Source organism: Oncorhynchus kisutch, linkage group LG8 (assembly GCF_002021735.2).
Source record: "Oncorhynchus kisutch isolate 150728-3 linkage group LG8, Okis_V2, whole genome shotgun sequence".
In the NCBI taxonomy this organism is placed as follows: domain Eukaryota; kingdom Metazoa; phylum Chordata; class Actinopteri; order Salmoniformes; family Salmonidae; genus Oncorhynchus; species Oncorhynchus kisutch.
In genome coordinates this window covers 40,245,857-40,259,716 of record NC_034181.2, presented here as the reverse complement: position 1 = coordinate 40,259,716, position 13,860 = coordinate 40,245,857, and the positions used below count along the sequence as shown (strand labels likewise).

Here is a 13,860-nt window from a genome sequence, read left to right as displayed (position 1 = left end):
ATCTCAACATCAATTGTTCAGAGGAGACTGTGTGAATCACAGCTTCATTGTTGAATTGCTGCAAAGAAACCACTACTAAAGGACACCAATAAGAAGAAGAGAAATCTGCCCTTTGGTCTGATGAGTCCAGATGTGCACATTTTTTTTGTTCCAACCACCGTGTCTTTGTGAGACGCAGAGTAGGTGAACGGGTGATCTCTCCATTTGTGGTTCCCACCGTGAAGCATGGAGGTGATTTGATGGTGTGAGGGTGCTTTGATGGTGACACTGTGAGTGATTAATTTAGATTTCAAGGCCCACTTAACCAGCATGGCTACCACAGCATTCTGCAACAATACGCCATCCCATGTGGTTTGTGCTTAGTGGGAGTATCATTTGTTTTTCAGCAGGACAATGACCCAACACACCTACAGGCTGTGTAAGGGCTATTTGACCAAGAAGGGGAGTGATGGAGTGCTGCTTCAGATGTCCTAGCCTCCACAATCCACCGACCTCAACCCAATTGAGATGGTTTGGGATGAGTTGGACCACAGAGTGAAGAAAAAGCAGCCAACAAGTGCTCAGCATAACTCCTTCAATACTGTTGGAAACACTTGTTTGGTTAATATATGTTATTTCATAGTTTTGATGTCTTCACTATTATTTTAAAATGCAGAAAATAGTAAAAATAAAGAAAAACCCTTGAATGAGTAGGTGTGTCCAAACTTTTGACTGATACTGTATATATTTGAAAAAATATATATGGGGTATTGGAAGTGATGCAGGCAATTACATTGATGGAAGTTACAATCTATCTGCAATATTAAAGCTGATGTACCCCCTTAAAAAAGGAGGGGGAGGAGTCTCATAGTGAAGCTCCTCCCACACAGCCAGCCTAAAGCCTCCCATAAGCGCTCTTTCAAACCCGCCTCGTTGCCATGGATACCACGGCCTCCGAGGTCACTACACTAAACTCAAAATTCGTAATTTTTACTTCTTCTTTGAGGTCTTCTTGCCCAGACTAGCGGTGGGTTAGTTATTTATGAGAGAGAGAGAGAGAAAGAGAGAGAGAGAGAATTTTCTCAACTCAGAATATTGAGCTATAAAAACCATTGGGCCCTCTGTCTGAACATGCCAGTAAAACTGCTTCTCTTAATTTTTGATGAACCTAGGATGTTAAGAACAATTAATCAAGGGCTTCCTGACAATGAAACACTCAAACGCACACACAGACATAAACACAAACAAGCACACACACACACTCATGTACATACTGAGGACGCATTTCGTTCTGAACCAAACCAATATTTTTTCGTTACATTCCACTGTTCTGACCAGCAAAATAGCAAATAGCAAAACAGCAAAAAGTTCTTAGATTCAAGCTCCAAAAAAGAAACGGTTTATATAATTAATTTCTGTTCCTTTTTAAACCTCTGAAATAAATCTACATTGTTTTACATTTAGCTCGACATGAAATTAATTCACCAATCAGTGAGGATAAAGCAGCTTGCTATGAAGCGGCAAGCTATTTACAAACATTGGACAGACAAGTGTAGTGTGCAAGATCTGACCAAAATTTTGCAGGTGGGGAGAGGTTGTAGGAGGGTGTAGGACTAGGCTTGGCTTGAAGTACTGGGCATCTTGTTTTGTTGTGACATGCATTATCTTATTTAGGCCCACAGAATTATAACTACAGAGGAGCGGCTTCTATGAAGGAACTTTGAATGTCTTTGAACTTCAAAAAGTTGGCTCAACATTGGACCAGTTTGTGTGTGCAGAGCGGCAGCAGAATGGAAATCAAAACCTGTCTTACCTTTTTTTAGTTAATCAATTTGATGTGAAACGTGATAACTATAGTATCCTTAACTAGCATTGAAAAAGTTAATCGAATCTTCTCTAATTAAAAATCTTTCACCCTAATTTCTGAATTACACTTGTAATGTCAGTAGGCTTTGCGTCAGAGGGGGAGGGGCTCGTAGTCTACACCGGATTTTCAGCTGGCAGGCAGACACTGGATTAAGTTTCTGGGTGACAGACTGAGGGCTTTGCATAGGTGCTTTGTTACGTTTTTTTTGTGGGACTGGAAAAAAAAGGCCAGGAATGTAAAATAACATTATTAACCGCTTCCCATGCTTTTAAAATTACTTTTCTGTTCCAGAACATTATAGATCACTTTCAATTCCCTGTTCAGATTCTGTTCCTCAATTTTTTGTAAAAATATTTTCCTGTTTTTGGTTGTTTCCTGAACCTGTTCCAACCCCAGAAACACACACAAACACACTCTAACATACAGTGCTGCTAGGAAACTGTAAAAAAGTTGCAGTCACTAAGATCAGGAGCACAGCATTAATATTTCAAACCACTCCACGTTTTACAATGTGATTAAACAAACAACGATAAATAAATACACTCACTAGATGTTGGCTTCGCCCTCAACCCCACACTGTTCTTGACCATGAATCCATCGCAACATACATACTGTACTTGGAAACTCAAGTGGGGTTTTAGTTATGTGAAAACACTTACAGTGAGTTATTTGGTGAGGAGGCGTCAGGAGCCTTTGAGAAGGCGGACTAGAGATGGAGCCAGATTGGTTTACACAAACAAACACACATACCAGGGATGACTATCTCTTGGCTTTAATGGACTGATAAAGTAAAGGCTACTCTGACGGATAGGAGAGAAGAAGAGACCACGCAGGGCTGAGTGGGCAGCAGACAGCGGTGGCCAACAACAGCTTCCTGTATCGTGCAGTGCCTGGGACGATATGACTGTACTGTAGCTACAGTCCTAAGCATTAATAAGTCCACCTGTACTGAAGCACAGTGAGAGTAACTGCACATGAGGGACAGGGACATACAGTCCATTCAGAAAGTATTCAGACCCCTTCACTTTTTGCACATTTGTTACTTTAGTCTTATTCTAAATACATTAAATTAAATGTTTTCCTCATCAATCTACAAACAATACCCCATAATGACAATGCGAAAACAGGTTTTTAGATATTTTTATTAAGGTATAAAAAACAGAATACCTTATTTACATTGGTATTCGAACCCTTTGCTATGAGACTTGTAATTGAGCTCTGGTGCATCCTGTTCTATATCGTGGAGCTCCACCCATATGGGATATCTGCTCCTAGTGGTTTACCCTTCTGCCTAGGCAGCGAATAGCCTGAGAGAAACTTATGCACACACCTGCAGCCAATGGGAGTACAGGTGTCCCTATGTTGCAGACAGAGTTCAGTGTGTCAAATCGGATGGCATGCTGGCACTCTGGCAGTCTCCATGGGGGTGCCACAGGGTTCAATTCTCGGGCCGACTGTTTTCTCCGTATATATCAATGATGTTGCTCTTGCTGCGGGCGATTCCCTGATCCACCTCTACGCAGACGACATCATTCTGTATACTTCCGGCCCGTCCTTGGACACTGTGCTATCTAACCTCCAAACGAGCTTCAATGCCATACAACACTCCTTCCGTGGCCTCCAACTGCTCTTCAACGCTAGTAAAACCAAATGCATGCTTTTCAACCGTTCGCTGCCTGCACCCGCACGCCCGACTAGCATCACCACCCTGGATGGTTCTGACCTAGAATATGTGGACATCTATAAGTACCTAGGTGTCTGGCTAGACTGTAAACTCTCCTTCCAGACTCATATCAAACATCTCCAATCTAAAAATCAAATCTAGAGTCAGCTTTCTATTCCGCAACAAATCCTCCTTCACTCACGCCGCCAAACTTACCCTAGTAAAACTGACTATCCTACCGATCCTCGACTTCGGCGATGTCATCTACAAAATAGCTTCCAATACTCTACTCAGCAAACTGGATTCAGTTTCAGTTTATCACAGTGCCATCCGTTTTGTTAAAGCACCTTATACCACCCACCGACTATGCTCTAGTCGGCTGGCCCTCGCTACATATTCGTCGCCAGACCCACTGGCTCCAGGTCATCTACAAGTCCATGCTAGGTAAAGCTCCGCCTTATCTCAGTTCACTGGTCACGATGGCAACACCCACCCGTAGCACGCGCTCCAGCAGGTGTATCTCACTGATCACCCCTAAAGCCAACACCTCATTTGGCCGCCTTTCTTTCCAGTTCTCTGCTGCCTGTGACTGGAACGAATTGCAAAAATCGCTGAAGTTGGAGACTTTTATCTCCCTCACCAACTTCAAACATCTGCTATCTGAGCAGCTAACCGATCGCTGCAGCTGTACATAGTCTATCGGTAAATAGCCCACCCAAATTACCTACCTCATCGCCATACTGTTTATATTTATTTACTTTTCTACTCTTTTGCACACCAATATCTCTACCTGTACATGACCATCTGATCATTTATCACTCCAGTGTTAATCTGCAAAATTGTAATTATTCGCTTACCTCCTCTCTTTTTCTCTACTGTGTTATTGACTTGTTAATTGTTTACTCCATGTGTAACTCTGTGTTGTCTGTTCACACTGCTATGCTTTATCTTGGCCAGGTCGCAGTTGCAAATGAGAACTTGTTCTCAAATAGTTCTTTGACTGGACTGAAGAAGCCAAGAAGAGAAGAGAAGGGAAGAGAAAGACTCAGAACGAACCCGCCATCGAATTCCAATTCTCAACGTCGTCCATCTCAATGAGCACACCGGTGTTTCTCTTTTAAGAGCTCAGTGTCGCTGCTTCTCTATGGTAGCTATGGACTCACACAACTTTTGTTTTGTGTGTTTAGGGTCACAGCACACCAGGAGTGGCCTCACCAATCCCCCCCATGCCTGTGCTGCGCCCTCCTTTCTTTAACCTCTCTAGGGTACGTGGGACACGAATGTCCCACCTGACCAACATCCAGTGAAAGTGCAAGGCGCCAAATTCAAACAACAGAAATCTCATAATTAAAATTCCTCAAACATATATGTATTATACACCATTTTAAAGACAAACGTGTTGTTAATCCCACCACCGTGTCCAATTTTAAAAAGGCTTTACGAGAAAAGCATAATATGCGATTATGTTAGGTCAGTACCTAGTCACAAAAAACACAGCCATTTTTCCAGCCAAAGAGAGGAGTCACAAAAAGCAGAAATAGAGATAAAATGAATAACTAACCTTTGATGATCTTCATCAGATGGCACTCATAGGACTTCATGTTACACAATACATGTATGTTTTGTTCGATAAAGTTCATATTTATATCCAAAAAGCTCTGTTTACATTGGCGCGTTGTTATGTTTTAACTCCAAAAAATCTGTTGAAAGTGCAGAGAGCTACATCAATTTACAGAAATACTCTGTTGATGAAAATACAACTGTTATGCATGGAATTAAAGATATACTTCTCCTTAACCTCTTGCGACGAGCAATCCCGTATCCGGGAGCGTAATCATAGCCTCAAATGCATTAGCATAACGCAGCGGACATAAATACCCCTAGAAACTTTTCCTATTCAAGAAAATTGCAAATGAAATGAAATAAATATATTCAAACACAAGCTTAGCCTTTTGTTAACAATACTGTCATCTCAGATTTTCAAAATATGCATTACAGCCAACGCTAGATAAGCATTTGTGTAAGTTTATCATGGCATAATGCTATGCTAGCGCTGCTGGCAGCAGGCAACATATTCACGAAAATAAGAAAAGCAACCAAATTAAATAATTTACCTTTGAAGAACTTCAGATGCTTTCACTCAGGAGACTCCCAGTTAGATAGCAAATGTTCCTTTTTCCCAAAATATTATTTTTGTAGGCGAAATAGCTCCCGTTTCTTCATCATGCTTGGCTGAGAAATCGACTGGAAAATGCTATAACTATAACGGCAAAAGTTTTTCAAAATTTGCTCCATAATATCGACAGAAACACGGCAAACGTTATTTAGGATCCATCCTCAAGGTGTTTTTAACATATATATTCGATAATATATCCGTCGAGGCAATTGGTTTGTCATAAGAAGCGATTGGAAAAATGGCTACCTCAGTATTTTTCGCGAGATTTTCTGCGGGAGACACCATGTGACCACATGCTATATATTGTCCCTTACAGCCATTCTTCAATGGAAATTACTAAAAAGACGTCACAATGCTGTAGACACCTTGGGAATACGTGGAAAACGTAAGCTCATTCGTAGCTCATTCACAGCCATATAAGGAGTCATTGGCATGAGGCGGTTTTAAAAAATGCGGCACTTCCTGGTTGGATTTTTATCTGGGTTTCGCCTGTAACATCACAGACAATATCTTTGCAGTTTTGGAAACTTATTTTCTTTCCAAAGAGTGTTTTCTTTCCAAAGCTGTCAATTATATGCATAGTCGAGCATCTTTTCGCAACAAAATATCTGGTTTAAAACGGGAACATTTTTCATCCAAAATGTTTAATAGCGCCCCCTAATGCATAACTGGTTAATGCAACCGCTGTGTCAGTTTCAAAAAAGCTTTACGGAAAAAGCACACCATGGAATAATCTGAGTACAGCAATACAGATACCCGTCATGTTATGGATTCAACAAAAGTCAGAAATAGCATTATAAATATTCACTTACCTTTGATGATCTTCATCAGAATGCACTCACAGGAATCCCAGTTCCACAATAACTGTTAGTTTATGATATCCATCATTTATGTCCAAATATCTCCTTTTTGAAAGCGCATTTAGTACAGTAATCCAAATGCGCAGGCCCTAGGTCCAGACAAAGCCAAAAAAGTTTGTATTACAGTTTGTAGAAACATGTCAAACGATGTATATAATCAATCTTTAGGATGTTTTTATCATAAATCTTCAATAATGTTTCAACTGGAGAATTCCTTTGTCTTTAGAAATGAAAGGGAATGGAGCTAACTCTCACGGGCACGCGCCTGACTGAGCACATGGCCTTCTGGCAGACCCATGACTCAATCAGCTCTCATTCCCTCCCACCTCACAGTAGAAGCTTGAAACAAGGTTCTAAAGATTGTTGACATCTAGTGGAAGCCTTAGGAAGTGCAATATGACACGCACTTGAGGGAGAGTGCGAGGAGCAGGCACAGGATGCACAGGGCTGTGGAGACGCACTGGAGACCTGGTGTGTATAGCCAGGATCAATGGTATCGGAACTTTAACACACTTCTTATGACGAGTACGGGGAGCTGACTCAGGTGGCACCAAGCTGACAACACGTTCCTTTAGTCCAAATCGGTGCATCCTCCACCAACTCAACAACTCCCATCTCTCTCTCCTCCAAATTCTCCTTCTTCTCCCAGACTGGCTCTGGTTCACTCCTCGGCTCCACCGACTGCTCCATGTGCCCCCCCCAAAAAATTTATTGGGGTTTTTGTGGCCTTCCTCCCGACTTCGTCGCTGTACCTCCTTCGCTGCTTCCGCCTGCTTCCATGGCAGGCTCTTCTCTCCTGCCATTATGTCGTCCCAAGTCCAGGAGGTTCTCTCCCTAATCTCCTCCAAAGACCAGGTTGCCATTACCTCCCAGGCACGCTGCTTGTTCCGTTGTTGGTGGGATCTTCTATCACATTCGTTATAATAAGTGGACCAAAGCGCAGCGTGAACTGGGTTTCACATCTTTTAATTTCTAAGTGAAACTCACAGCAAAACAAAACAATAAATCTCAACCGAACCGTGAAGCTAACAATAGTGCTAACAGGCAACTATCCATAGACAAGATCCCACAAAACACAATGGAGAAATGGCTACCTAAATATGATCCCCAATCAGAGACAACGATAAACAGCTGCCTCTGATTGGGAACCATACCAGGCCAACATAGAAATATAAATCACCTAGATGACCCACCCTAGTCATACCCCGACCTAACCAACAGAGAATAAAAAGCTCTCTATGGTCAGGGCGTGACATATTGACAGAATACTTAAGCATCTACCTGCTGGTTCAGATTAGTATGGCTCATATTCTGTTATCTGCCCACTAGCCATTGACAGTGTCTCCAGGCTGAGTAGGGAGGATTGTACTGAGGACGCAGTATATTGTGACACATTGTGTTACGGTACTGTGGGACTGTATCGCCGCTATTGCTGGGCCAGACCTTTTCATTAGGTGGGAAGTGTTAGGTTCGGCAGGGAGTACATTTTGGAGCGTTGCGCTCCGCCTAAAACCACTAGGTGCAGAGCTCCCCTATGGTGGCGGAGCTCCACGATATAGAACGGTATTTACTGGAGCTGTAACACCAGTTCTATGAGTGGAGCAGAGTCCCATAGGACTTAAGGCCCTACCAACCCCCAGTCTCGCTGAAGATAATATTTTTGAGAGGCTGATTGAGAGGAAGCATCCCCTTATATAGGGACACCTGTACTCCCATTGGCTACAAGTGTGTGCATCATTTTCTCTCAGGCTACTCGCTGCCTAGGCAGCGGAGTAAACGACGAGGAACAGAGCTCCCCTATGGGGCTCCGCTTCATTCATAGAACTGGAGTTACAACTCAGTTAACTATTGTTTCCATTGATCATCCTTGAGGTTTCTACAACTTGATTGGAGTCCCCCTGTGGTAAGTTCAATTGATTTGAAAAGGCATACACCTGTCTATATAAGGTCCCACAGTTGCCAGTCCACGTCAGAGCAAAAACCAAGCCTTGAGGTCAAAGGAATTGTTCATTGAGCTCCGAGACAGGATTGCATTGAGGCAGAGATCTGGGGAAGGGTACCAAACAATTTCTGCAGCATTGAAGGTCCCCAAGAACACAGTGGCCTCCATCCTTCTTAAATGGAAGAAGTTTGGAACCACCAAGGCTCTTCCTAGAGCTGGCCAACCGGCCAAACTGAGCAATCGGGGTATGTATTTTATGACATGGGTTATTGTTAGATGATTACCTGTTTGTTACATTAACCATGTGCCATTAGCCTTGCTACAGCAAGACATTAAACAAACTAGACTTAACCTTTTAGTGCTCAGAACTACAGTATATATAGTGAGCTCCAAAATTATTGGGACAGTGAAAATGACTATGAGGTTAAAGAGCAGACTGTCAGTTTTAATTTCAGGGTATTTTCATCCATATCGGGTGAACCGTTTAGAAATTAAAGCACTTTTTGTATTTCAAAGTATTGGGACAACTTCACTCATACGGTGTTGTGGGAAAGTATTTGCCCCCTTTCTAATTTTCGCTACAGTTATCAGATCTTCAACCAAACCTAATATTAGAGAAATGGAACCTGTTGGAAATGGAACCTGAGCATGAGGCAAATGGTGGTCACACTGACTGGTTTAATAGCATTACACATCTCCTGCGGCACATCTCCTTCGCATAGAGTTGATCAGGCTGTTGATTGTGGGCTGCGGAATGTTGTTCCACTCATCTTCAATAGCTGTGTAAAGTTGCTGGATATTGTCGGGAACTGGAATACACTGTCGTACACGTCGATTCAGAGCATCCCAAACATGCTCAACGGGTGACATGTTTGTTGAGTATGGAGGCCATGAAAGAACTGGGGCAAGTTTTTGCTTCCAGGAATTGTGTACAGATCCTTGTGACATGGGGCCATGCATTATCATGCTGAAACATGAGGCGATGGCGGTGGATGAATGGCACGACAATAGGCCTCAGGATCTCATCACGGTATCTCTGTGCATTCAAATTGCCATTGATAAAATGCAATTGTGGTCGTTGTTCGTATGCCTGCCCATACGATAACCCTACCCTCACAATGTTGACATCATTAGAGTGGCCTTTTATTGTCCCCAGCACAAGGTGCACCTGTGTAATGATCATGCTGTTTAATAAGCTTCTTGATATGCCACACCTGTGAGGTGAATGATTTATCTTGGGATCAACACTTTACATGTTGCGTTTATATTTTTGTTCACTATACTTTAAAGAATTCATCACAACTGGTGACTTGGTACCAAATGAAGTCTAGTTGCACTTGATTCAATGAATTCCAAGGAAATAAACAAGTAATTTGCAGGTCATTAATGTTTAATGACCATTTAACCATTTCATTTGACCATTTAATTAATGACCAATTAAGTAGTTTCACAGCAAACAACTTCACATTTCTGTATCATTCAAAGAAAAGGTGTGTACAGCAGAACAGTGTCCAGGCTGACTGTTTGTGTTGGTGTTGGTGTAGGTGGGCGGTCACACCATGCTGCCCATCCGCTGGATGCCTCCAGAGAGCATCATGTACAGGAAGTTCACCACAGAGAGTGACGTGTGGAGTCTGGGCGTGGTCCTCTGGGAGATCTTCACCTACGGCAAACAGCCCTGGTACCAGCTCTCCAACAACGAGGTCAGTCTCACCTCTCACCGAACCTTAACCCTGACCCTTTGACCATACTCTACCTCCGTCCTAGCCTGGGTGCCAGTCTGATTCTGCTCTCTTGCCACCTCCTTATAACAATTCCATGAGGAGGTGGCAAGAAAGCAGAATAGACTACCAGGCTAGCTCCAACCTAACTCCCTAGCTGGAATCTTATTCTAAACCCTCACATCCTCTACTTTGGTAAAGCTTTCCAAAGCTTTAGCCTAAGCCTATAGCTCCAAGGCACATGTGTAGGTCTGGAGAGGATTGGAGAGTAAGAAACGCAAAGACAATTAAATCTGGCATATCGGCTGGCATTCTGACACTAACCCTGTTTATCTGCTCCCCCCCCCCCCCCCCCACGCACAGGTGATTGAGTGCATTACACAGGGGCGTGTCCTGCAGCGGCCTCGCACCTGTCCCAAAGAGGTGTACGACCTGATGCTGGGGTGCTGGCAGAGAGAGCCCCACATGAGACACCACATCAAGGAGATCCACAGCCTACTGCTAAACCTAGCCAAAGCCTCTCCTGTCTACCTGGACATCCTGGGCTGAGCGGGTGTGCGTGTGTGTCGTGGCGTGTGTGCCTATGCGTACATGCACATGGCTGTACAATACAAGAGAGAATGAGTGTGTGCCTGTACGTGTGTGTCTATTGATGCACCTGTCCTTGAGTGTGTTTTAAGCTACGATCAAACTCTTTAAGGCAATCAGAAGATTCCCCAACTGTTCCCTTGTGCCCTCCCATCTCCTCTCGCTCTCTCTATCTCTCTCTTACTTTCTGCCTACTTCTACTCTTTCATGCATCTCTTAACCTACCACCTTCTTCCTGCTCAAGATACCTTAAGAATGGCTTGCAGTGGGAAGGCTTCTCCCATCGGCACAAAGGATTTTAAACTGTGGCTAAGTAGTCTACAGTAAATGGCTGAGGGCTCTATACGAGCAGGCAGTGGGTTTTTTCCCCAATTGGTTTCTGCAAACGCCATCCTTCTGTAAATAAAACCCCTGAGGTCGAGAAGAGGTGCCTCCACTGCAGATAGGCTGTTTCTTCTCTGTACATAGAGGACCAGACATCGGACCCCGCAATGTCCTGCAAAGAGTTGAGATGCGTTGCTCCGTGGAAGGAGACATGGAAGCAACCAGACTGTTATTTTCCCCTCATGTCAACAAGTCATGACATAACAAGACATAACAAGATATAGTATTGCCCCTCATGCTGATGAGCAGCAACACATGACATGCTATTGTATAACTGAAGCAATGATGAAAGTAAACTTAAAAGGGAGATTTGTGGCTGTTCACCAGTGGGTGCTCTTCAGCTGTCTGTCTGTTGTCATTGTCTGTGACTATGTGCACAAAAGAGGGTATTTGATACATTTTGGGGGATGAAGATGTTTTAATTCCCATGTCAAGTGCTGATGTCATGTAATTTATCGATGTATGTGTCCAACATTCTCGGACAATCCTGAGACAGAGAGTATGAGCAGGATCTGTGTCAGATCGCCCGTTCATGGTCAGTGGCGAGGATCTCCGTTTAGGCGTGGTTGGGTCAACTGTGGTAGAGTCCTGGCACACACACATATCCCCCACCCCCTACTACTACACACACATACTCAAAAGGCTTCTGCAGGAAATTGAATTCTGCATGTTTTATTATTTTAGCCCCACAGTGCTTTAGCGACGGAGCCCCAGCCCTCGTCAGTAATGGTGTAATGTATATTTCATTAAGGAGCTAATGTTGGCCATTAGCACAGTCTCCCCCTCAGACATTTAAGACGTATTGTTTAATGGGAGAGAGGGAAAGGAGATGAGGAAGTGGAGGAGAGAAAGACGGTGAGATAGAGAGGAGTGGAGAGAGAGAGAGAGAGAGGGAGGAGGCCTGAATGTCTGCGGGGAAATAGTGAGATAACATCCATCATAGTGCGGTCTTGTCGGTTTTCGAACCCACAGCTGTTTGCACACCTCACATTCCTGTGGTGGGTTCCTCAACCACACACACAGACACAGACACAGACACACACACCACCCACAAAACCTTCTCTTACACATTCAAGGTCAACTGTAGGCTCACCTAGACTTTCAAGATCAAACGCCTGCATTATCATAGACACACAATAAACAGACTTACTGAGATGTAATAACTTCATACAAGACTGTTTGAGTATCATGATATTGTCATATGCTTCTGTAACTGATTGCATGTGACTGGTTTGGTCATATCCTCAGTACTTGATGGTATTGATATTTGTGTTCTTAATTATTATTTTATTAAAAAATTATAAATTTTTTATGAGACAACGTTTCTGAGGTCTAAGTCAATTATGTGGTCTGAATCAGGGCCTGACTCCAATTTAAAGTGATCTAATTGATTATGCTGACAGTATTATGTGCGTGTGCCTCCAAAAGAGTGCAATACTCGGGCCCACATTGGGCTGTGGTCAAAAGTAGTGCACTATACAGGGAATAGGGTGTCGTTGCAGACGTAGACTGTGTGTGTCTGTTTGGGCCCTTGACACATGCTCTTTGTTGCATTTTCCTGCCTGCCTCTTGAAATAAACATTAGATCCAATAATGTACCATCCGTTCCACAAAGAGAATGGATGTCTTTCTGTGCGAGAGCAAATAGAAAATGCTTCACAGGTATTCAATATTGTTTACACAATAACGCTGTGCAATACAAAGCAACATTGTGTGCAACAACCTTCAGTGCGAGAGTAGTTGGCAGTGAAATAACTGCCCGTGTGAGAAAGAGCACTCTGTGTCCATCTGAACTAAGAAACCACTCTTAAAGCGCTTATAACCTACATGAATTGGCTATGGCAGTGGGACATGGCAGTGGTGGCGAGTAAGTGAATTGTCTATCAGAGGACTGCACTGGAAGACGTTTCTATGTGGCTCTCTTCCATCACAATGGACCCAGTCTGAGTTTACTCTACATCCTGATCAAGCTACTGTGACTAATTATGGAGCCTTCCCAGAATCCTTTCTGTTGGAGGTTCAACATTTCCGCCTGCCGATGGGCTCTAGGCAATGGGCGGCACCAATCGCAGTGCTATCGTTCTCTTTGCTAAAGACAAATGGACACCTCAAAAATGACTGACAATCACAACCCTTAACAAGTGACCTGCTGTGTAGTTACAAACCTCTCCTCTCTCGATGTATCTTCACTTTCTCTTTCTTTATTTCTTTCTTTCTTTCTCTCTTTCTTGTTCTCTCCCAACTGTTACACTGTCCAACTGTGGCATCCCTGATGGGTCAGGGAGAGGCGTGTGTGTATACGACCCATGTGGCTCTGATAGTTTTAGTCTCAGTGCTGTGACTGGAGTTTCTCTGAACGTGTGTAATACTAATGTGACCAGCTTCTCTCGATGAACGGACCAGTCTGTTGTGACACGGTATCATTAATAAAGGTGTTGTGTCTTACGTCATCCTGGGCAGATCTGGTGTCTCTGTGTGAATAAGGGAGTGTTAGTGCGATGAGTGTGCGTTGGAGTGTTTTGCGTACAGTAGCCTATAGATCACACTTTAAAAGAGCTGTAACTTATGTCTATAAATGTGTGGCCTTTACAAGGCCTACGTAGATGCTTCACAAATCAGTTGTAATGTCACAGTAAATGTGATGGATATAACAGGTCCTTACATCTAGAGCGTGATGCAC

The 13,860-nt window shown here is 43.3% G+C and overlaps 1 protein-coding gene across 3 annotated transcripts in view; it reads left to right on the top strand.

The window, feature by feature from the left end:
* The window catches only part of LOC109895673 (BDNF/NT-3 growth factors receptor-like), a 90,478-nt gene extending 76,848 nt beyond the window's left edge, over positions 1–13,630 (top strand). For all 3 annotated transcript variants that reach the window (XM_031830358.1, XM_031830356.1, XM_031830355.1), the window contains 2 exons: positions 10,032–10,190; positions 10,572–13,630. In XM_031830358.1, coding sequence (XP_031686218.1) covers positions 10,032–10,190; positions 10,572–10,757 — 345 coding nt within the window. In that variant the 3' untranslated portion in view covers positions 10,758–13,630. The remainder of the gene's footprint in view (positions 1–10,031; positions 10,191–10,571) is intronic.
* Positions 13,631–13,860: the final 230 nt, after the last annotated feature.